The sequence below is a fragment of the Camelus bactrianus genome, chromosome 13, assembly GCF_048773025.1.
Source record: "Camelus bactrianus isolate YW-2024 breed Bactrian camel chromosome 13, ASM4877302v1, whole genome shotgun sequence".
Lineage (NCBI taxonomy): Eukaryota > Metazoa > Chordata > Mammalia > Artiodactyla > Camelidae > Camelus > Camelus bactrianus.
In genome coordinates this window covers 52609598-52635159 of record NC_133551.1, presented here as the reverse complement: position 1 = coordinate 52635159, position 25562 = coordinate 52609598, and the positions used below count along the sequence as shown (strand labels likewise).

The 25562-nt window shown below is 47.0% G+C and overlaps 1 protein-coding gene across 1 annotated transcript in view; it reads right to left on the bottom strand.

Moving 5' to 3' along the window:
- Window positions 1-25562, bottom strand: part of INPP5B (inositol polyphosphate-5-phosphatase B) — a 40381-nt gene extending 14819 nt beyond the window's left edge. Inside the window, 15 exon segments of the mRNA XM_074376796.1 lie at window positions 274-461; window positions 1097-1213; window positions 1547-1661; window positions 2481-2582; window positions 3459-3626; window positions 5322-5418; window positions 18495-18628; window positions 18630-18668; window positions 18670-18856; window positions 21710-21820; window positions 23087-23116; window positions 23266-23363; window positions 24250-24347; window positions 24733-24814; window positions 25445-25562. Of these exon segments, the coding sequence (XP_074232897.1) occupies window positions 274-461; window positions 1097-1213; window positions 1547-1661; window positions 2481-2582; window positions 3459-3626; window positions 5322-5418; window positions 18495-18628; window positions 18630-18668; window positions 18670-18856; window positions 21710-21820; window positions 23087-23116; window positions 23266-23363; window positions 24250-24347; window positions 24733-24789 (1541 nt within the window). The 5' untranslated portion in view covers window positions 24790-24814; window positions 25445-25562.

Here is a 25562-nt window from a genome sequence, read left to right as displayed (position 1 = left end):
CCGATGCTGTGCCGAGGCAGACCCCTATTAAAATAAATCTGACACATTTCCCAGGAACAAATGGTGTTTGAGAAAGACTCTACAGGTCTGCCGGATGGTAGGTTAGGAAACTAAAAGTTTCAAAGAGATGTAACCCATGTGTAACTGACAGCTGGCTGGAGTTCCGGCTCCAGCAGTGGGCAGCCTCCCCGAGTCACCCCCCAATGAAGCTGAGAGCCCGTCGCCCTGCACCTCAGGCCTGGCCAGCTGTTTGGCGTGGAAGCCCAGACTCACTCGTGCTTACTGATGGTGAGAGGGGGCAGGCTTGGGTCCAACTGGCAAAACTGCATTCGAGAGCAAATGTCTTTATAGTCCTGGTTCCTCCTCTCATACTCCTCCGTGTGGGCTGCCAAGTGGGAATTCACTACGCAGATACTGGTGTTGTGGAACTGGAACCTGATCGCCACTCCTCCTTTGTTACCCTATGGAAAGGAGCCCCCAGAAAGACCGGTTCACAACTTAACTGTGTTAGTCATTTAAACCCTGCCAGCTTTCAACATGAGCTCTCTTAATTAGTCTGCACAATGACGCTGGAGGGTAAGCAAAGAACGTTACTGTCTACATTTTACAGATAAGGAAACAAATCCAAGACAGTAGAAGGACCAGCCAGTCAGTGGTGAAGGTGAGTCCACTTTCCACATGCTCTCCATTCTCCATGGGAAACTAAGCTCTTGCAACAGAATCTAAAAACAGGACTTAAACCGCTTCGAGAAGAGAAAATTGCAAACCTATTATCAGCATTCTTTCTTTTTCTTTGTGACCATAGTTTGCAACATGTGTCACACATTAACTGGGAGGATCAGCTAGAGGCTCTGATTTGGTGTGGCCTGAACACGAAGATGGGGGCTCGTTGGGCAAATCAGCTGGCAAGTCACTAAAATATGATTACTAAATGGTCTGCTCAATCTAGCCCCACTAGGTCACGTGGGTACAGATCACCTCAAGACGCCAGCACCCTGAAACTCGGACACGTGCAGTCCTGGTATCATAAGAATTGGGGTCAGAACCTTAGGGATCAAGGCCCTCAATGTGCCAGACGTACCAACCAGGAACTCACCATCCTCCCCATGATCCCCGTCCCCACAGTCTCCGCTTCCACTTCTGAGATGTGCGCTGCATGTTCCTGTTTGACATACAACAGTAGCATAATCCCGACCAGTCGGATGAGCTTCACCTGGAAAAGAGACAAACATTCAGGTCATGGCATTAAGTTGGAGTCGAAAGTAAAGGTGGGCCTGAAGGTAGCTGAGCGCATTGCTGTATCTCCTCCTCCACACTGGGACACAGGGTGATCACCCCAGCGACTCAGTGAGCACGTACCTGACAACCTCGACAGCCCACAAGTGCCAAGACCTGACTCTTTCCCACCCAGAGACGCCTATTCTTGGGGGACCTGGAACTGAAAATCGCAGGATCATTAGGACTGGCTTTTGCTAAAAGTCAAACGTTACCCCAGGATTCCCTGCACGGCAACATAAAATTAGAAGGTCCCTGACTCCTCTCTTACCTTTGCGTATTTGGCATCTGGATGAAGACTGTCTGATACAGCTTTAAACCACTCTTCCTCTTTTGGGGTGTCATGGAAGAAAAAGGCTTCCTTACTCAGATCAAGCTCCTGGAACCTATTAGGAGAAGCAAGCAGTCAGAGAGCAGAGGAAGGTAACGTGCAAGGTGGGAGGCTCGTTCTCAGCTCAGTGTAGGTGTGGAAGGCCTAGCTTTTTAGCTAAACTGCAGGACCCTCAAGAGGGAAGAAAAATGAACACCTAGAGCCAAGAGACTAAATTCCAAGGAACTTATTGACCAGGTGCTTTCAGAAGCAGCAGCCTATTTCTCCTTCGTAACCAGCCTCAAGTAGTTGGAAATGTCTTCATTTTACATCTGGGATCACCAGCTCACACAAGCACCAAGTGGTAAACGGGTCCAACCTAGGTCTGCATACGTTCCCAATTCTAGGCCCTTTCCACTTTACCCCCCAGGCTCCTCTGCTGCCCCTCCCCATCAATAGTGCTCAGTACAGTCCTGAGAAGACAGGAAGTGTGAGAAAAGAAAAACTGACCGCTAGGGCCTTTTTATTACTATTATCTATTTTTTTTTTTTAGCTAACCTTCCTTTCCTAGCAAAAGATATTTTTGCTTTGTGACCAACCAAGTGTTGAATGTCTAAGCAATGAAATTCAGTTCAGGGCACACTGATTTTGAACAGAGGGTTAACACTAAAACTTTGATCTTAGCATTTAAATGCCAAGCACATCACTTTAATGGTGCCAGAAATGTGTTTACTATGAGGAAGAACATCAGAGAAGCAGCTGTTAGTAAGTACGTGTTCATTTTTCAAAACTTTCACCTGCTGTGAAGACTCAGTTACACATCCTCGTCCCCCTCCCTTCAACCACAGCCATACGTTCTTGAAAACACAGAGCCCAGTAGAAGAGAAGCGCTCACCCTACGCAGTATACGTCCGGGGCCTGGATACCATCACTGAGCCAGGGCCGGAGGCACTCTTTGGGGGACTGTCCATTCACGTTGTAAGTTCCCACAAAAAACCTGTCACCAGAGACAATCAGTCGGTCACTCGGGAGGACTATGGACATGACGGGGAAAGCATTTTATGCTGATTCTGCCTGGTTTCGGCTCTCCCTGGAGTGGAATTTGGAGACATAAGAAATGTCACATCTAATCTGGACCAATGACGGGCACCAAGGGGTGACTTGCAGTCTGCTGTGATATTTGTTGCTTTTGTGATAACTTCAAATAGTTGAGACCCACCCTGCACATTCCTGCTTAGCTTTGACAGCTTTTAGAGAGTCATAATCCACAAAATGACTGTTTTCTGTGTATCCCACTGAACTGGAAAAAAAAAAGTACCATGGCAACTGCTTTTGGAAGGAAAGCAACACCAGTGTTCCCCACAGCTCACGTTTATGTCCCTAGAAGTGACATTACTTTGTCATTTAGTCCCGATGCAAGCATTTAAAATGATCTGGAAGAATCCTGCACCCTTTATTCATATAACTTTCAGTAAACCTGTCTAAAAAGATTACTAAACATTAACTCCATCTGACTGGTTTCAATTCAAAGGACTTTCTTCAAAGACCAAGAATGACCAAGGGGTACACAGAGGGAGATGCAAAAATCAGGATCTCTCTCCTTCTTCTGTGCTTGTGAATCTCCTCAAATATTTCTGCGGCTATTTGCGAGCTGTGCCACTCCCACTACGCCACACCTCCCACAGTGCCTGCCCAGAGAAGCCACCGAATAAATGCCTGCTAAGGAAGAATGAAAGGAATCACTCACTTAGAAAATGATGGGAGAGATTCTGTAGAGGATTTGCTTTCAAATCCAGGGTATGGGGGAAGCGCTTACATTTCGGAGAGCTGAGTGATCGGTTTGCTATGGAAACAGTCTAAGCCGGCTGGCTACCTGAAGCTCTGGATATAGGTATAATCCTCTTCTTTCTGCATTAGCTGTGATTTCACTATTGTATCTCGCAGTCCAAACTTCTGCACCGATAAAATATGAGCCTTGTCTGATACTGTGATGGTGGAGGAGCGAACCATGTCGGTTATTTCAGATTTGGATTTATTTTGTCTAGAAAAGCAACAGAAAAAAAAAGTTATTTTTAATCATATTTTGATGAGTCCTCCATGACAAAATACATGACTATAAAGCCAGGAGTTTCCACACACAAGCATCTGAATCACAGGAGACTACAAAGGCTAAAGTAAAACTTATTTGCTAAAATAACACTTTCTATGTAGAACAACCTTGTATGTTGTTGACTATATAGGACATTGGTCCAGAGATTCTTCTGATAATAATTTCATAGAATCTCAGACTAGAAGGAGACTTGGAAGATAATCTAATCTAATCACTTCATTTTTCTTTTCTTTTCTTTTTGGTAGGGGGGTGGTTAATTAGGTTGGTTTGTTTGTTTGTTTTAGAGGAGGTACTTATTTATTTATTTATTTTAGAGGAGGTACTGGGGACTGAACCCAGGACCCCATGCATGCCAAGCATGCACTCTACCACTTGAGCTATACCTCCTCCCCTTCATTTTTCAAATGAGAAAAGTAAGACCCAGCGTCATCAACGATTCACACAGCTGGAAGGTGGCAGAGTATGAATCAGAACTCCGTTCTGACAGTGCTCTTTCTGGATCCTGATTCTCATAACAAGACTATAAAACTATCTAGATCCTTTGACTTGATAATTCTACTGACTCTCTATTCTACGGGAATAATCTGAAATAAAAAGGCAATGAAAATTTGTATTTTATTATTTGTGTAGTTTTCATAGTCATACTAAAAATTATTCAAATGCCAACATTTAAAGTTAAGCAAAATTTCACATATTTACATGACAGAATCCTAATAGCCAAAAAACCTTTGTTGAAGATTACTTAATGAATTAAGATATACAAAACACCTTAAACAATTTCTGCCATCGAATAAATGCCACTTAAGTGTTTAATAATATATGCTCATGCACACACTAATTAAGGCTATGTAAAATGCATCTATGCATACCAAGAAGGCTCAAAACTGAATTGAGGATGATAGATCTGGCTACATTTGAAGTTCAGGCATTGGGGTGGGGGGTACAGCTCAGTGGTAGAGTGTGTGCTTAGCATGCACGAGGTCCTGGGTTCAATCACCAGTACCTCTATCAATGAAAAAAAAAAAAAAGAAGAAAGAAAGAAGGAAAAGGAAAAAAAATAAAGTTAATGGATTGTTCATTGCTGTTTAAGTGCATAACTTAAATATTTACACAAATAAGAACGTTTTTATCTTGACCAGATGATTCTGGTTATGATCAGTAGGGGGCACTGCAGAACAGACTAAATACAACAGCAAATCGCAAAAAAGGTATAAATAATGAACGGGAAAAACTTGTCAGAGTCAGGAAACTCCTACAAGAATGGGAGTGAGAAATCAAAATGTTTCTAATCTACATTTCTAAGGGAGGGTTAGACTGCCAGTTTCAAATCCTAGATCTGCCACTTGCTAGTTCTGGAGCTTGAGTAAGTTATATAATGTTTCTTCCTTGCCTGTTTCCTTAGTTGTAAAACAGAGAAAATAATGGTACCTACTTGTTTAGGTTAAAATAAGGTAATCCATGTAAGTGTGCGGTGCTTGGCACACACAGTAAATGTTCAGTAAAAGTCTAACATTTCTTAGGCCCACTACCCAGAGACGGTGTACACCAGGCACAGTAATGGTCTCAGTTCTATGGTGAGGAAAACTTTGGCCCTAAGGGGCACAAGTGAAGGGAGAGCTTCCTTACCTTGGGAGCAAGTTTTCTGGTTTATCCTGACCCCGGGAGCTTTGGTCCACAAGCAGACCTTTCCCATTTGGCTTCGAATCATCAAAGGAAGAACTACCTACGGGTGGGGGAAGGAATTAAAACATACTTACATACGCTTTAATGTACAGACCACAGCTTCTCAAATTGGAGTCTAGGAATTACTGGTGGTTCACATACTGCTTAAAAGCACAGGAAAGGTCACAGACCATTACAAAGACAGGGGGAATTAAGTATTTCATCCAGATGTCTTTACTTCTGAAAACATAACTCTCCCAGCTAATCTGACTCCCTTTTCTTAGAGGTGGAGTGCACCATAGAAAGAATAAAGCTAAGAAATCTGCAGGCCTAAATTCCATCACCAGCTCTGCTGTTTATTACTCTTTCGACTTTAGGCAAGTCACCTCACCTCTCCTGATCTCAGCAACTTGACCTGTCCTGCCTTCCTCACAGGTTTATCGTAGGGATCGCATAGTTGACCTGTGAGTAAGCGCTTTGAAAGCCACACAACATATTATACAATATAACGTAGTGATGTCTCACCATTTACTGCGAGTGAGCCTTCAATTCTGAGGAGGAAAAAGGCAAGGGTCAGAGAAGTAAAATCAGGAAGGGCCTAAGTGCTCAAGAGCATGAGAAGGGCTTGTCATTGTCAACCAATCGCCTAGAAAACAAGGAGCCCAAGGACTTGCAACCACGAAATATTTGGGGGAAGTCGCTAAACCAAGATAAGCCAGACAAGGAAAAGCAATCTGCCAACATGTTGCTTCTCTGCTCCTTAAGCCAAATCCCTTGTCAACAGGGAACCACATGAAGAGGCCACGAGAGATGCCGCTTCGATGCACAAGGTACAAGGAGCACTGGGGGTGTGAAACATCACTAAGGAATCCTGCTCTGAAGACTGTTACTAAACATGGATTTGCCAGCCATGCATTCACGGGAACCGGAGGGGAAAAAAAAACAACACTCTGGGGTTGAAAAAGTAAACAGTCATTTAATACGTGAAAGTAATTACGGTTCAATACTCCCAGCTCCGGTGTCACTCTACTAGCCTAGGTTATTGACAATTCCCTGGAATAACTATGAAAACCTCACCTGGTATCCCCACCTCCTCCCTCACCCCACCCTCTCTAATCCAATCCCTACACTGTGGCCAGAGGATTTTTTTGTTGGAAAAAGTAAATCTGATGACATGGCTTAAAAGCTTTTAACAGCTCCCCACTGGATAAACCCAAACCCCGTAATGGGGCTGCCAAGTCTCTTCCTACTCTGGACCCTGCCCACCTCTCCAGCCACAGCACTCACCACAGCCCCCTGGGGCGCGCTCCCTCCTTGAATGCCATACTCTGAGCAGTTATACAAACAGCCTATCAGAAACCGACTTCCTTCTTCCTCCCTCTGCTTTAGGCGGCTAACCCCTACCCCTCCTGTGGCCGGGAGGAAAGCAAACTTTTTCTGGAAAGGGCCGGAGGGTAGATGTCCCAGGCTTTGCAGGCTATGTGGCCTCGGCCACATTTCAACTCTGCCATTACAGTGTAAGAGCAGCTGTAAGCGTGGCTGTATTCCAATAAAACTTTACAGTCACTGATATGTACATATCATGTCATTTTCATGTGTCACAAAACATTCTTCTCTTTTAATTCTTTTTGAAAGTTTAAAAATGTAGAAACTATTCTGAGCTCATGTGCTGTACAAAAGCAGGCAGCAGCCTGGATTTGGCCCACGGGACTGTAGTTAGCCAACCCCTGGTGTAGGGCACATCTTAGAGGCCATTTCTTCCAAGAAGCCTTCTCTGACTCCTCCTAGACTGTTCAGAGGCAGGGACTTGGTCATCTTTATGCTATTTCCCAGGGACTGGGAACAGAACCTGGTGCACAGTAGGTCCTCAGTGTGTTAAATACAAGTATCAGGAGACATATATTGAAGTCTACTCTACCTTCATCGTCCTGTGTCACAAAGTTACTTCCTCTCTTGGCGTCTGACTTTCTTCATCTCTAAAGTAGAGACTTCAATATAAATATTTCATGGGGCTTTACAACATGCAAAGACAAACTTAGGGATAATGGTTAGATTTTGCTTCTGTTTGTCAATGCTTTCTGAGGACTCCTTCAGGACATCTCCTGGGGACAAGTGGTTTGTCCCTGTGAATTCAGCTTCTGTCCCAGAGTGTGCAGTAGAAAACCACCTTGCTAACCTGCACCTCATCAATGACCTCACCCTACATCTCTCCCTGGACTCAGTCCAGCAAGAACCGGAATATCTTCATTCATGACTTCACGTATGGAAACTTTAAGGCATAACTGGGGGGATTTCCAGCCACAGGGCAGTCTTCTCGGAATCTCATCTCCCCTGAATCTGGCACGGAAGCTGGCTGTCAGCAGCTCTTTACCAAGTTCACCATCGCGCAGCCCCATGGTTCCCTCTCAGGGAAACTCATGGCTTCCTCCTCTCCTGCTTCCCTTCTTTGCCCTTTTTCCAACCTTGGGTTTCCAATCCTTTGTCTTCCAATCTAATGGGCGACACCTACTAGATTTTTTCCCCCCTTTCTTCTCATGTTTGGTCACTGAGCCCTATAAATCTTCTCTCCTAAATATTTTTATACTGAGCTTCTCCCCTACCCCTACTGCCATGCCTTTGTTTAGGCCCTTAATATTTCTGGAAAGCACACTAAGTGATTCCCTGCCGCCATTCTCACCCCCTTCAGTGCATTCTGCCAACACCTAGAAGAAAACACAAATCTGAGCAGATCCTTCCTGTGCGTAAAACCCCTCAATAACTTCCACCACCTTTGCTGAAACCCAAACCTCTCTGTGTGACACACAAGGGCCTTCCTAGTTGGCCCCAGACTTCCTTTCCAGGCCCACTGTCCACCCCGTGTTCAAGTCCCTTCTCTCCCACCCCCAATCCAGTCACAAGGAAACCATTTATCTTTTTAAATATTGCCTCCTCATCCCACCCCTGATCCTGGGTGGAGTCTAATCACCCCTGAAGCCCACCCTCACAAGGCAAACTTCAGACTCATCCTTCAAGACTCAGCTCAGGAGTCATCTTCAAAAAAGCCCTCTCGGGGTATAGGGGTACAGCTCAGTGGTAGAGTGTGTGTTAAGCATGCACGAGGTCCTGGGTTCAATCCCCAGTACCTCCATTAACCAAAAAAAATAATTAAATAAATAAATTTTTTAAACAGATTAAAAAAAAAGGCTTCTCTGGCCCTAGCCCTCTCCCTCTCTTCTCACACACCCAGTGCTTACCTCTATCAAAGCATTTATCATAATGGAACTGTAATCGCGTTTAACTCTTTTTATCAACCGTTCCTCTTTAGCTAGACCAAGAAGAAGAGGAGACGGTGGGGGTGATGCTTTTTCTCTGTGGCCCCTGGCTTAACACAGTGTATGAAACACACCACGGGGCAGCAAAAACACACTGAGCTAACAGCCTCAGGGCAGGGATGAAGCTCACGACCAACTTTCACTCCTGCAACTGAAACCACTTCCGGGTAAGCGCCTACCTTGTAGGTCAACCAGGGTGACAGGTGCAGCTTGATGGGGATGTACGGAAGTACAGAGTGTTCTATCTACTCTCCTGTGAATTCTGTGTGCTGCACTGCCCATCTTATAGAACCAAAACCCCTCTCAAATGCCTGGCTGCACAGACAACATGGACCCTGGAGGCTCCTTCCTTCCCCAAGCAGCAGCACAATCTAACACAGATCCATAACCCCTTCTCGGAAATCCCTGCAGCCAAGTGTATTTTGGAATCCAAAATGTGGGGCATTTTAGAAGGATAACACATAACCCAGGCCACCTGTTACACAGCACCACCACAGTCTGAGGCAACATCCAGAAATCAAACACTTTAGTATTTCCACAGTGCAACGTATGAGTGGTAACACTTGGAGGGATAAATAAAACCTATAAATAGTCTCAAGTCAGTTCAGGCTAGTCTTACTGCCAAATTGAGCTTGAGCCAAACTTACAAAAAAAATTTGTTTTTTCCATCTTCAGAGATTTTAGGACTTCAAGAATGCTGATAAAGGATTAAGGGTGGTAGTTAGGGGCATGGCCTGACATCTATATGCATCAGAAAGGATTGGAATGTATGTCTATGAACATAAATACCACGTCTATAAATTACACATATATGTACATATTTAGACACGTACATACACACACGGGAAAGTCTGGAATGTATACACTGAATGTCATTAGTAGGCATTACTCAGTGGTAGGGTTTCTTTTTGCTTATAGGTACTTTCCAAGTTAGCTAAAATAAGATGTATTAGCTAAAATAAGATATATATATATATATATATATATATATATATATATATATATATATATATATATATACATATACACACACACACACACACACACATATATCACTATTACATAAAGCACTATATATAGTGCTTTATATTAGTTATATGTATTACATAGAATACAATATAACATATTGTGCTTTATACTATAGTTATATAATATAGTATATATTATAGTAAGATATATGTATACATCTCTTGCACAGGCTTTGGAGTCAGACTTCGGTTCCATTCCCGGCCCTGCTACTTACTAGCTACATGACCCTGAACACGTTATCTAACTTCTCAAAGCTTATGCTTCCTCAACTGAACAAAGATAACTGTCTGCCTGATATGGTTGCTGTCTTCTTTTCCTATGGCTAATCGAGGCTACCCTTCACTCCATGGCCAAAAGGTGCTCTGGAAGCCAAACCAGACCTGTTGAAGGCCCAGACCTATAAAATGAACACAGGAGGCAAGGCCCCCATTTCAGTGTTTTGTAGCCAGGCCTGCCATTAACCTGGGGGCCGGGCTTTTTCAAAAACACAACCTCACACAAGGGAAAACAGCAAACCCGAACCAAAATCCAAGTACTCTGTTTCTTTTGAGAATTGCCCAAGAGGCGGTAATATTATTTCTTAATTCAACTGCTCCTTCTGTCTCCTCCTCTTGCTGTCTCTGCCGCCACAGGTCCCCCAGTTATTTATAGGTACTCCCCAGGCTCCTGACCAGACAGGTGCTATCCACTAGGGGATGAAAATGTTCCACAACTGCACTGCCCGAAACAGCAGCCACAGGCTACATGTGAACAGCTAAAATGTGGCTAGAGTAAATGAGAAACTGATTTTTTAATCTTATTTACCGAAAGTAAATTCCAAGAGCTCTACATCTTGGTCTTTCTCTTCTGCAAGGATCATCAACCAGCACAGTCCATTCTAAACAGAGCTACCCAGCTCTGTGTGAGTTCAGTCCCTCCACCGTTCACTGGGCACTTCTACAAGATGCTCTGTGTCCCAGGGAGGGCGGCGTCCCAGGTAAAACTGTGCTTCAACTTCTGGGCCCTTGCCTGAGCTCTCCCTTCTGTCACCAGCACCACCATCTCCCCATCAGCCAAGTATGCCATCCTGCCATTAGCTCACCCCTCTCCGTGGGCCCCCAGAGCCAGTCAGGCACCCGTCTCTTCATGCTTACAGCTGCCTTCCTCCAGGCCATCCTCTCCTCACCTGCCACCTCAGGAGCCTCCCAGCTAAGAAAGCTTCCTACTTCCCCCTACCCAATTTACCAATTGTGTCTTTGGCCTTGGCCAGACTGAACTCTGATTTCATCTCTCCCTGCTCTAACCACTATTACACCACTGCCTGCAGGTGAAGGTAAACTGGTTGAACTGGCACAGGAGGCCCTTGGCACATTGGTCCCGCTCTCTCTCACCATCCACCACCCAAAGACAGCCGATTCGAAACAGACAGGTTCCCCATACCTGCCGCCCTCACTCCTGCCTCCATGTGAAGGAAGCCCCTCTGACTTTCTGCCCACCTCTCCTTGGAAGTCTATCCTCAACTCCTATGCCCTCCACCACCAAGGCCTCCCCAACCACACTCGTCCTCGGCAGTCATTTCTCTGAATTCCGAAGGCCTTCCTATCTGTGTAGCATGTCTGGCACTTTAAGAGAGATTTCTGTTGTCCTGGAAAAAGTCTTGGGCTCTGGACTAAAACAGACTTGGCAATTCTACTGGCTGGATCCGTAATCTCATATGAAACCCAGGCAAATTACTTCATTTACTTCCTCATTTGTAAAATAAGGATAAAACCACCAAACTTACAGAGAAGCCAAAAGGATCAACAAATGAACTTCTAAATGGGTCAAGAGCCTCACACAATGCCTGGTACACAGCAGCCACACAGGAACTGTTCATTTTCTTCCTAACCCCCACTGCTTGGACCATCATGACTGCCACGTCTCGAGCACCTCTAACAGTTGAGGATCATGCTAAGTGCTTCATGTGTTATGTCTGATTATTGACCTCATTTTACAAAGAAGGATACTGAGGTCCAGAGCACGTAGCAGACATGCCCAAGGACACAGAGCCAAGCCAGTAAATGGCACGGTTGACATTAAAACCCAGATCTGCTTGACTCCACAGTGCCCCCTTTTGCCAACATGAGCACAACATCTTCAATGAAACTATAAACTCTTAGTACTCTACAGATGGAAGGATTAAGTCTGCTTCGATAATAAAGCCAAAGTTCCACCATGGTCCCCACAGGTTGTGTGGGTGTCTGGCTGTCACTAGTGGCTGGAGACCACGTCCTACCCTCCCTGAGCATCTACAAGACAGGTCTGGGAGGTGTTCCTTCCAATCTTCTCAGTCACTGGCCTTAGCATTCCATTAAAATTTGACACCCACACTAGAAGAACCTGCAAAACCATGTGAGCAAACCACCTGGCAATTCAAACTGGCAGGACTAATGTTTATCAGTGCTGTGTACACACCAGGGTGCTGTCCCGTGGCCTCTCTGACACGTACCACATACCAGCAAGAGATTCATTCAATTTACGGGGAGATAAACAAATCCAGTTCCAACTACCCAGAATCCAAGTCAGGCTGTGCTCATGATGACAATGATGACAATGATAGTAATACTATCATGAATAACATTAATAGCAAATGCCTAAGGCTTACTACATGCCGGCATGGCTTTAACCACTTTACATACACTTAATCATCACAACTTCTCCATGATTTAGGTGGGTTTTGTTTTTTTTTTTTTGGTGGGGGGAGGTAATTAAGTTTATTTATTTATTTACCTATTTTTTAGAGGAGGTACTGGGGATTGAACTCAGGACCTTGTGCATGCTAAGAATGTGCTCTACCACTTGAGCTAAACCCTCCTCCCATAGGTGGTATTATTGTATTATCTCCACTTTACAGAATAGGAGATAAACACAGAGAGGTTGAGTGACTTACACAAGAACACATAGCTAACAAATGGCACAGCCAGGGAATCTGGATCAAGAGCCTGTGTTCTGAATCAAAAACTACATTAACTATCAGAAAAGTGTGATGTTTAGAAAGCATTTCTGGCAGAGGAAGTCATTTGAGCACATAGACAGGGCATTATGGTAGGCTCAGAAATAAGTAATAATAAGTAGTAGAAATAAGAAAAAATGAAAAAAAAGTTTTGCTTGAGAAGCATCAGCGGATACAAAAGAGGAGTGTTGGGGTCAGGGCTCAAGCATCAGATTCAAACAGATGGCCTGAGTTCTAGTCTCACTGTCACCGACCAGGTGAGTGATCACAGGTATGTAACCTACCCTCTCCGAGCCTCAAGTCTCTCCATCTGAAAAACAGACATCCTCGTACTTTTTCGAACTTTTGTGGCACAGCGTGAGGCTCACAGACCCACAGTATGTGCTTCATAAATGTTAGCTGCTAATAATAATACTAACAGTAATCCATTTTTATTTATCAATAAAGTTTTATTTTTTTATTAGTAATAGATTTTTATTATCTGTATTAAGGCCAAAATGTAAGACTTTGAATGCCATGTGGAGTATGGATTTGATGCTTAAGATAAAAGGGAGCTAAGTACATAGCACACACCAGGCAGGGAACTCTGGAGAGAGGCCCATAGCACAGGGCACCCAGCATCAAAAAGAGAAGAAAGAACCAGTGGCTCCTACTTCAGCCTGGCTCCCACCGCAAACAGTTCTGTTACTTTCTTAAAAATCAAATAACTGTGTTTCTTTGTCTCTTTTCTCTGTTTTCTTTTCTTTCTTTTTCTTTCTTTTCTTTCTTCCTTTTTCTTTTCTCCTTTCTTTTTCCTTCTTTCTCTTCCTTCCTTTTTTTTTTTTTAAACATTTCCCATGATTTCACAGCTTAAAAAAAAATGTACGTTAGATTTTAACAATTAAAATTAGCAGAGACACCTCTAAAAACACATCCCAGGCTCTGCCAACCTGTAAGCCTCGGAGTCAAAATCCAATTTGCCACCTGAGGTTAGCAAGGACTAAATCTGACCAGTTTAGCTTTCAAGGAGGAAGACCACTACCGAGCAATTACTTTTCAGCAACAGGCTGCAGTGGTTAACAGGCTACTGGAGAGACGACTTGTCTTTTTCCCTCAGCTCTCCCTTCACTGGGTCTTCCGAGAACTGCCTGTGGTCTGGTGATAAAGCTGAGAGAGAAGTGGGCAAAAGCGAGACAGGAGGGGGGTGGGGGTGGACAGAGGTGAAGAGCCCGCTTAAAGAGGAAGGGGGCAGGCGTCCTTCAGGCGACAAGGCACTCAGGCGAGGAACAGTATGGGGCCTCTACAGTTCAAGGACCACAGACATTTTCTGAGCACCTCCTGATGTACGAGGCTTTAGGCTGGCATTCGGGGAGGTGAGAGGATGTAAAATGCTGAGGGCAGTAAGTACGAGCTTGTCAAAATGCATCTCAATAAACAGCCAACCCAGAGACACAAAAGCAGAGATAATTATTTACCCATAAATAATAAGCAGTCAGGTTTGAAGTCAGAGGAAATGAAGGTGAATCAGGGCAGAGAAGACTGGGGGAGGGGGCGGGGAGGAGGGGGCTGAGGCCAGGCCAAGCAGGACTTGAACACCACGCTCAAGAATCTGAACTTCATTCCACAGGCAACAGGGAGTGGCGCAGCATTTCAAGTCCACCAACAAAACAGCAGGGCGTGATACAAGTTCTGTCCTAAGGAGAGGCCCAAGGGACAGGGAGATTTCAGGGGAGGAAGACTTGCGAGGGGACCACGCACTAGTGCAAGTAAGAGGACACCAACACGAACTGTGGGCATTTTTAGTTGTTGGGGTTTTTGGGGGGAGTGGGTAGATAATTAGGTTTGTTGGTTTGTTTTAATGGAGGTACTGGGGACTGAACCCAGGACTTTGTGCATGCTAAGCACGTGCTCTACCACTGAGCTAGACCCTCCCCTTCCCCCAACATGAACTCTGGGGCTTTAAATTTTTCATTTTCAAAAAAATTTTAAAACTACAGAAAAAGAATGGACAGAATTTGGTTATCAGACATAAGAGGAGAGGGAAGAGTTGATGACCAGGTTTTTTAATGATTACACTGACAAAAAAGAAACTGGAGGGAGGGAAGGCGTAAAGAAGAGAATGAATGTAGTTATTTGGAAGAAACTGGTGTAGGAAAGGCCGTGAAGAGGGCGGCCAGGTTTTAAGCTCTTGCAGGCAGGCATGCACAAGTCCTAAATGTGTTTCCCAGAGGACAGCACCCCAGAATAATTCAGCATTCCTTCAGTCCTCTGAGACCTACTAGAAGGCAAACACGCACTCCCATTTTACAGATGGAAGAGATGAAAGTCAAGAGGCACGTCCAGTAAGATACCAAGGAAAGGAAAATACAGATTCAAGTATCCAGGCCACTGAGACATACACTCTGCTCACACCCTCAGCATTCATATTTGGTCGCTTTAGTTCACATATGCACCACCGGTAAAGTCTGCAAATCCGTTGCAGCAGATTTTAAGCAGCAAAGAAGACACACAAGCCAGAGAGCTTCTGTGTTCCAATACTTTCTTTTCCCTAATAACATCCATGCCTCCCTCTTCCCAAACCTTCTGTCCCTGAGGACTTTCCGTGCAAAGCTCCCCTTCTGAGTGACTGTGGGTCACCTCTCTTGCTCTAGGCTCCCAGTGGAGGATTCCAAAACAAACTGTTTTCTGAAGGGAAAGGAAAGTCTTCAGGGGCTTCTCCTGCTTCAGAAACAAACCCAAGGTGAGATGGGACCAAGAGGGAAAATGGAGAAGGGGACAACAAAACGAGGAAGAAAAATGAACACAGTTCTCTTTTGTTTAAAGAAACAGAGGGAGCCAAATTAATTTGCTTAGGAACCTGCAGCTTCCCACAAAGGTGGGGATGATGGGCAAGATGTCCATATGCAGGATAAACAGCTAGGAAAATGCATTTTCTCCATGCTTAAAAGGGTATGTTGGTCAAAGATTTTACTTATTAAGGGGATGGGCCGGGGGCAGGGGTAGGAGGGGGAGGATGTGGAACAGGGAGACCAACCGACCGACTGACCCAGGGGCTGTTTTTCCAACATTCTCACTGGCTTCCATCCTTGTAATCTAGGTTACCCTTCATGCTACCCTGAGATATAAATAGCATTCATTTCCTTTCTCAGGCCAGACTGTAATGCTGTATTTCCTGGGTCCAAAGGAAAAAATTCTCATAGCCCATCTCTTTCTGAATTTGAGTTACTCCAAAGCTACCTCACTTTGAATCAACCGTGGAATAACAAAACCACTTCAAAAGACCCAAATTTGTTTGTTACTAGCATCTTGTTAAATTAGCCCCGAACAGCCCCAGTGGGACTCCTGAGTAGCTGTTTCCTTTCAAGTGCATAGCTCAGAATCCAGAACACAGCTCCAGGTCTTTGTTGTGCCCTGGATGAGGCAGGCAGATATTTTACACAATGACAGGGAAGGGTACTGAGCCTGAGGCTGGATCCCCCAGGGGGTTTTCTGGATAAGTGCACTTTCGGTTGCAAGATGAAAACAACAAGGCGTTTGTCTTTATTTCTTTTTAAGGAAAGAAAAAGCTACACAAAGAAGAGGAGTTAAATAAGTGAAGAAGCAGAAAAGCTCCTACTTACAACAGCTTACTTGTCTGAGACCCGTGTAGGGTCTCGGCAGCTGAAGGGGCCAAGAGAATCAGATGAACAGGTGGTCACTCAACCAGAAGCCTGACAGCTCACTTCAACATCATGACTTAGCTCAGAGACACCGGTCTGACCCTGAACCCATGGACTCCAGTCTAATACTAGCTGCATTACCCTTTTCTACAATCCTTATCAAGCTTGGCCTGACATCCCTGAACTCAGAAGAAACAAATCAAGGAAAAGAATGAACATTTTGGAGAGAAACATCCAAATGAGACCTTTCCTTTCTCTACCAAGACAGAGGCAAGCAGTGAAGACCAGATTCACTTTGCCCCCCAAACACCTAGGCCTCAGCTCACCCCACAAGGTCCCCTGTCCTGCTGAGTCGATCTTACACTCTCTTACCTCTATGAATTGTCACATCCCTCTCTGTCAGACTGTCAGCTCCTTGGGGAAGCCCTGTGTCCCCTGAGGTGCATCACAAATAGCATTTTAAAGCAGTCTCTGGGTTGGTTCCCCAGGCTATCAGGAAGTGGGTATTTTGATGACATGCATATGGGAAGCCCCAAATTTGCTATTTCCCTGGGGTCTGGACAGTCCCAAACATCCAGACGAGGCCCAAAGGGTTCCTCCTACCTGTTGTAGGTGTTACGCCCCTCCCCTGAGGCCAACGCAACTCAGAGCTGACCCAAACACAACTGGGGGCTTGATACCTTTTCTTACCAATGAGCAATTTAGCAATTAATAGTGTAACCCACTTAGGGTGGGTATTATGATGGGGACAAATCATTTCAAATTAAAAATCAAACTAAAACCTTGATAATAACTCCTCACCAGCATGTGGCTAGTTTCTGGTTTTTGAAAGGTCACAAAAGATTCTTCGATCCCTTTGCATTTACCGCCCAGGGGCAGACAACTGCAGCGGAGAAAGCGCTCCCCACACCTGGCTCTGGTGTGCTGGCTAAAAAGACAGAACCCACCTCTTCCTGTTGCCATTGGGCCTGTCCTCCACCAACTGTCTGGGTGCTGACAGCCTCTTTCGATGGGGCAAGGAGAGGATGTGTTCTTAATCTTAAAGTCTCACCTGTCCTAGCACCTTAGCCCAGAATGTCATGGAAACTGACGCAACAGCTGTCTCAAGATCAGCACTTCGAGTGAGCTGAGATAAGCCCACGAAAGATGCAAACTATCAGCACCATCAGATGCTGTGACCACGTCTTGTGGTGGCTGCAGTGAAGGAAAAGCATACGCACGGAGGAAGTCCTTTGCTCGCTTCGTTTCCTCTCATTTTACAAACTTGTGCAACACACTATCCCCCTCCGCCTGCCCCTCAAAGTTTCCAAGCCTTGTAAGAGTAAGTGGAGTGAGGGCCCACAGCTTACACAGCTACTTGACGGTTCTCAAGCAAATGGCTGAGAAGAGGGAGCACAAGTGGGTACTACTGGTCATGCCAAAGCTTGGGTGTAACTGTAGCCACATGGGCACACCCAAGAGAAAAAATCCCAGGGAGCCCTGGCAGAAAACCTAGGAGCTGGACAGAAAATACAGGTCTGCAGGTCGTCCCAACACACCAGGCTGACCCAAATTTCAGCCGTGAGACTCTTGCTCTCCAAAAGACAACCTCCTGCTTAACAATTGGCCTTTTGTGCTGCAGGACATTATCCCACAAGCGCTGGGTGGAAAAAAAATCTAGTCCTTTTCACCTGTAACCTCATCGTGGCCTCCAGTTCCAGGGTGGACAAGGCTCTTCTGGACTCCAGGTCTGTGCACCGCCCAATCTCTCAGAGCAGCTGAGGATTTACAAGAGAGCCAGGCAGCCCCAATACACACACACCAGTTCTCACGCCAAGGAAGGCTCTGTCGTGGGGAGTGCACCCTGACAAGTCAAACTCGAAGGTCAGGATGGAGAAACAGGCTCAGAGAGGGACAGTAACCCGCCCCAAGTCACACGGAGAGTCAGGAATGGAGCTTTACTACAACTACAACCTCGGCCCGGGATTCCTGAGTACCCCACTGCCACTCTCCTGCCCTCATCACTCCCGGCTAAGATAACTAACATCCTCACAGCGCTTCCCCAGTGTCCCCGCCTCTCCAGGGCCGAGACCTTGGTCTTTGCCCCGTGCGTCCACCGGCCAACCCGCAGACCCTGCCCGCCCGAAGGACAGGCCCGCCACCACCCCCGACCCAGAGCCCCAGCTCAGCTTCCCACCTCCCGCCGGACCTGCAGAGTCGCGCTCCCGGGAGCCTGCGGCGGCGGACATTTCCCTGCCTGCTTCCTCAAGCTCTTCATCACGCCGCCCGCGCCGCCCCACCCGCTCCGCCCCCCAGAGGGGTCCGCCCCGCGTGCCACCCCGCCAATCGAAGGCCGGCCTGCTCCATAGCTCCGCCCCTGAAGCCGGGCCTCCTCCAATCCCCTTCGCGCCTGCCAAGACCGATACCTGCCTCCGCCAATTCTGGCACTCCCAGGCCAGGTGCCTGGGGCCGAGTTCCAAACGCGCGTCGCGGGAGGCTCGGGCTCCCGCCTGGCGCACCTGTATCGAGACAGCCACAGGAACTCAGGATCTGGGGTCGCGGGGTCCAAGCCTGTGGAAGGAACAAGGACGAATACTGAGCCACAGGCTTGAAGAGCCAGTTCCACCTCCGCATGATTGTCTGACCGTGAGCAAATCGCTCAGCTTCTCCAGGGAGGCTCCAAGCCTTTTCCCCTCGCTCACAGGGTAGGTCTGAGATTCAAATACAATAATAAACATGAAAACAAGAGTCCTCTACCAAAATAGACCCGTGCCACTCTTCCGACCTTCTGGTAACTATGTGCCAAGGTCTATGCTTCATATATATATATATGAAACCGCCTTAATTCTCACAACTAACTTTAGGAGGTAGGGAACTATTATCCCGTGACAACTCTTACCCCATGGCAACTGAGCTCAGAGAGGTGATGTCTGAGGTCGAAGAGCGAGTGGCAGATGGGAATGCAAATAGATGCCAGTACCAGGGAGTGGGCTGAGGGCTTTAACTACCCATAATCTCAGTCAGCAACTCGCAAATCACTCCAAAAAATACACTTTGTAAGTAAAAGCAGTGTGTTTGCCATGAAATATGCCTTCAAGACAGGTCTGCTGGTCCCTCCTTAACCAGATTGTCACTCTTCCTTCCTAGAAATTCTTGAGTCCTCTCTGCCTCTCACTCAAACCCGGGTCTCTCTGACTCCCCAAAACTTGCTGTTTCCTATGCTATCCTCCTGCTCCCCTTGTAGAACTGCATGAACCTGACCAAGCTGGATTCCCAAGGGCATCATAAATGAAGAGACTTGGGTCCCACGACTGACAATGGCACCATCACACAGCTCTTAAGTTATCTTCAGCATTTATGTACTATTAACCCATACTGGGCATCATCTGATCCTCACAAAACTCTTGGGAGTAAGTAGTAGGTAAATCAAGCCCATATTCCATTATACAAATAATAAAGCCAAGGTTCAAAGAAATAAAATATGTGGTCCACATTCACAACTAGGAACTGGCAGAGCTAGAATCTGAACTGAAATCTCCGGACTCCATAGGCTTTGGACTTAAAACCTGGAGTTCCAAACCTGGTCCTATTTCTTCAAATGATGAATGGCCTTGAGTAAGTTACTGTGTCTCAGTTTACTCTCTGTGTCAGCTTACTCATCAAATAAACAGGATATCTACTCTTTAGTATCGCTCAAAAGACTGAGCAGGAGAGCATGGTGGTTGTGTGTTGTCTAGCTGTCTAGAAAAATGGACGGCATATAGTAGGTACTCAATTAATATTGGCTAATTCTTTTCACTAACTGTGTGGTCTCTTGACCAAGGCACTTCTGCTCCCTGGCCTTTTCTGCTGCACATTACCCACCACGGACTGGGTGGGAAAAACCTACTTCCTTTCACCTGTAACCTCCTCCTGGACTCTGGTCCCTTTATCTGTAAAATGCAAGGGTTGGGCTGATGGATTTCCAAGAGCTGTCTGCCCTGAGAGTCCCCTCTCACCCAAACCCCTCCCTGAGAAAGTCCACATCGTGACAGCTGCTCAGAGAAGTTGAGTGAGTGCAGTTTCCCTACTGATTACCTCACATGCGGACTCCAGGAGGAAGAGTGGGTAAGGGCACTGAGAGACAGATACCTCCTGCATGTTAAGCATGCAGCTCTACCACTTGAGCTATACCTCCCCCCAACACTGCTGTATGTTATCTATGAAAGTTGAAAAGAGAGTTCTCATCACAAGGAAAAAATTTTTCTATTTCTTTAATTGTATATCTATATGAGATAATGGATGCTCACTAAACTTATTGTGGTCATCATTTCATGATGAATGTTAGTCAAATCATTATGCTGTATACTGTAAATTTACACAGTGTAGTATGTCAATTATAGCTAAATAAAGCTAGAAGAAAAAAGTCTACAAAACCAAAGTTCAGAGAGGTGAGGTGTTTGGCCCAAAGTCACACAGCTAAGGACCAGCAAAGATAGGTTTTAAATATAAAAGGGGGTGGAGCTTCAAAGTCTGCGCTCTTTGCTGATTACCATTGTTCCTTCTCCCACAATTACCCATGACACTCATGAAACAGGTTATCCTTATTAGTTGAAATTTCCGAGATAAATTTCCTCCTGCTTCTAAAATAAACTTGAAGCCCCTTAACTAGGCATTCAAGACTCTATCATCTTCTTTCCTTTTCCCACACACCCCAGTTTGCACCCACCATCAGTCCCCTTCCTACATACTGAGCGAACTAAGTTGGAGCCCCCGGACATTCAGGCTCCATGGTGAGACCAGACAGAAAGGGAGCCCTCCCCCTGTTCCTGCAGCTATAAGATGTCAGCTAGAAAGGAAACAAGTAACAGCCTTGTGTCAACAGCGAAGCCCCAGCACCTGGTGGTTAGAATTTGCATGTTCTATAGCTGATCCTTTGTTTTGTACAAACTCTCCTTTACCTGCCAGGCCCATCTCCCTGTAGAAACAAATTCTGCCCTAAAGGCAACTAACCTCTCACTGCTAGGTCAAAGCTAGACCATTTTCATAGCTGCTGTGGGGGACAGAGCAGGGTTCAAGGGCAGGAGAGCTCTTAATGACAGACTTCCCTTGGTTCTAGCTGTGGTTGGCAGACAGAGGGAAGATGGGCCTCTAGAAGCTGCTGACCCTGCTCACTTGGAAAAGATTCTGCATCAGAATCACAGCCCACCCATGCAGCCCTACTGGAGTTAAAACTCAGTCCAGAAGTGAGAAAACAGATATGCAAACATTGTGACTAGCTGGTGGCCTGGGGGCACTGTGGCCTCCTGCCAGCAGCTTGGAGAGGGCACAGACACTGTGGAGTGTGTGTCCAAAATGTGCCAAGTCAACTGGTGGTGGGGAGGTCAGTACCCAGCCAACCCCTCCCTCCCACCCCACCCCCAGGGAGCCTGAAGTCTTACTTACCTGGGTGGGCCCTGGAGACTTCCTGGAGGAACATTCTAGTGTGGGAACCAAAGGGGAGATGGAATACGAGGCTGAGCTCTGCTGTGTCCAGCTGGACAGTCACATCTGAGCCTGCACAGGGGTGGGAGTGGGGGGCAGGAAATGAGCCCTTGGCTCCAGGATGCTTAGATGCGTCTTTAGGCTGGAGTCCCCAGGCTGGAGAATCAGCAGCCCAAGCTCCCAAAGCCCCTTTGGCCCTTTAAGCAATTCACTAAAGGCTGCTGCTGGGACAATAAGGAAGCCCTCTGTACCCTTGGCTCCAAATTAACATCACCCTCAGTCTATAAAGGGGATAGACCTTACTGAATAGTCAGTAAGCCTCAACACAACAGTACAGGATAGAGCCAGAAGAGAACAAGTTCTCGACCCAGTTTACCCTCCACCCCCTCCAAGTGGAATGAAAAGCACTCAGAGGTGGACAGAGGGGCTGTCCATCCGTCAGTCTCCCTGACTGTGCCAGGCACAGGCTAGGCACTGGGAATGCCACGGTGAAGAGAACAGGCATGGCCTGTCTTCAGGAAGCTAGACTGTGGACAGTGTCTGGCTCATAGGGTAACCCCTGCACCCGGCAGGCCCATGGTGAGCATCCAAAACATGAGCTGAACTAATGAGTGAGTAGGACCCACCTAGCAGAGTGCTCAAGAGCATGGGCGCCAGAGTCTGGATCCTGAGTTTGAATCCTGGTTCCCCTACTTGCTGAGGTACTTTATTTCTCTGGGCCTCAGTTATCTTGTCCATAAAATGGGGATGAAAGCAGTGATGACCCCATAGAATTGTTGCCAGGAAAGCTCTTAACAGAGAGCCTGGCACAAGGTCATTGATTAAATATTCATTTCTATGACTATTATGATTATTACTTTTACTACCATCACTACAGTCTAGCAAAGAAGACTGACATTAAATAGGGCTCTATAAATAATCAAATCACTGTGAGTGGCAGAGAGGTAGCAAGGATGAGAAAAAGGAATGTGTATCAGTGAGATACAAACAACCTCAGGGGTTCAACCAAAGCTTTCCTGGGAAAAGTCAGTGTGACCTAAAACCCTGGAGGGTGAGTGGCTAGGTGAAAAGAGGAGTGAGGGCTTTCAGGAGGAGGGAGCAGCGTGTGCAAGGGCTCCGTGATGAGAACGCGTGTCATGTCTGAGGTGATGGAAGCAATCTAGAGGCATCCAAGCGCAGCCAGCAGGATAGAGAGTGATGGGAGAGAGGGGCGGGGCCAGACCCTGCACCGTCTTGCCAACAGAAGGCTACCAGAGGATGCTCTGACTTCACAGGGCTCCTCTCTGCAGATCCCGTACCCCTGGCCCCAACCAGGACTTAGACGAAAGGACCACTCACCAAGAATGTAGAGTTCACCCTCTGGGGACACTGTGGGGAGGGAAGAGAAAAGGCCCTTAGCAATTGATCACCCCAGCCAGGGGTGATCGTCCAGGCTCCCACTGCCCGACCCCGAACAAGGACAGAAATGATCTGGGGGCCCAGAGGAGAGGGATCACACCGCCCAGCCCCCGTGGCACCTTCTTCCAGCGTGAAATCCCGCGAGATCGGCAATATCTGGTCCAAGGAGACATCGTCCCCAGTAATGGCCATCCTCCGGTGCGTATACAGGAAGAGACTGAGGGCAGGAAGCAGAGTGAAGACAGGGCACCCATCCTTCCAGCCCATCGTGGAAGCGTCAGGGTGCTTGCACTCCCTCCTTGATCCCCAGGGCTATGCTGGTGGTGCCCAGCCAGGCACAAACCTCATGCCTCTGTCCCCCGTGCCCAGCAGTGACTGCAGTTTTATGGATAGGTCATCAGGGTCATCCAAGCTGAACCTGTCCCATTTGGGGGAGCCCCTGCTTTGTTGGTAAAACCCATGCTTGATCGTTTCCTTGTGCATTCTAGCACCGCATGTGACAAGAGCAGAGCAAACTTAGCTTTCCCCTCTCCCTCCCTGAACCACCATTTTTCCACCTGTAAAGTGAGGGGACTGGATTAGAAAATGTCTTTGGCTCCTCCCTCCCACCCTGAGGGTTCACTTTCTGTCTGTGAGACCTTTGCTATGTATCAATTATTCTCTCTCTGCTTTGATGTAATATGTGGGCATTTATGAAGCCCTTTCTATGTGCTTTAGTGTTTTAAACATTTTACGTGTAGTAACTCATTTTATTCTTTAGTCTGGACACATTGAGGTACAGAGGAATAAACAATTTGCTCAAGATCACATGGCTGGGAAGTAACAAAGCCTGGATTTGAACCCAGTCAGGCCCCGGGGCTCAAGGTCTGGAGCAGTACATTAAACAGTCTCTTGAGAAGCTGCTACATCAGAATTTGAGGATTATATGACCTAATAATACATAGGGCTTGGAACATAGTGTTCAAAAAATATTAACTATCATTATTACATTTATTTTAGAAGCCTCAGACTCTGTCCTAGAGGGATGGATGGACTCCAGCTGAAGGGACAGTGGAGAATAAACCCCAGGACCCAGACAGGCAAGTACCAAACCCGTGACTTACGCGTGTTCCTGGCCACCACCTTCTGGGCGGTAGCGCACGAGTCCCAGGAGGCGGCTCTGCCTGCTGTCCCCCTCACACAGCACACCTTGCACTGCCTGCTGCTCAGGGTCAAGGAAAACTGAAGGGAAGCTGGCAGCCAAGCCTCTCCCAACCCAGCCCGCCCCATCTTCCCAGCCTTGCCCTGCCCTCACCCACACAGATTCACTGGGTGAAGGTCGCTCAACCTCTCTGAGCCTTCCTCATCTGTGAAATGGGAATAGTAATCCCCAACTTCACAAGAGGTGGGAGGATAACTGAGTATTCAAAGCACCCAGCAGAGAGTCCAGGACTGAGTAAGTACTTAGGGGATACTGTGTTCCTTCTCCCCCTGATGATGGAGAGAGGGAGGCAAGCAGATAAGACAAGGAGACATCTGTCATTCCACTTCCCAAGGCCCCTGGCAGGCCCGGGTGCTGGGAGCTGGGCGCCCACCAGGAAGGATATGATGATGCAGTACTCCTCCTCGGCCAGTGTCTCCTGGATTGCCACAGACTGGTCCATGCTGGGCCCGGCTGAGCAGACACACCTGGGGGAGGGCAGATGAGAGCTCCCTTGGTCAACAAGACACCTAGGAGGTGATGGAGCTGCTTCAGAGGGCTCTCCCTCCTCCTCCCCATCCCCCTTCCCTCTAGAATGGGCCTTTTAGTTTCCAGGGAGAAGGGCCATCCCTTGCCTCTGGTGGGAAGTACAATTTGCTTATCGCCCTTTAGAAGGGCATCCAGTCGTTTCTAAGTGGGGTCCAGTCTACTTGTTGGACGTGGGGTGCCTTGTCCCATGACTGGAGAGAAGGACACAGTCCCCCTGGGACGGGGCTCTGCCTCCTTTTTTGGGGAGTAGTTTTTTTTGGAGTAGTTTTGGAGGTGCCAGGGGTGTATCTGCATGGGGTTGGAGGAACATCCTGTTACTCCCAGGAAAGAAACATCTCATCCTGGACAAGGACCCCAGTCCTGTTCCTCTTTCCTTGGAGATGATAAAAGTGTCCCGTTGCTCCTTGGCCCTCCCCCACAGCCCAGCAGGCCCCATTGCATCAGCCACAGGCTGGGGGGTGTCCGGTTCTGACAGCCTCGGACAGGAGTCCCAGCCCTCAGCTTGCCCATCCCTGCCCTCGCTTTCCTGCTCCACACCTGCTCCCCGGCCCCCTGCCATTACCGCCTACCTCCTGAGCTGTCACCGCTGCTGAGTGTGAGGAACACTACGCCCCGGGCCCCCATCAGTGACTACATTTCCCAGCAGCCCCCGCGCCACAGGATGGTCAGCCAGCCTGCAAGTCCCAG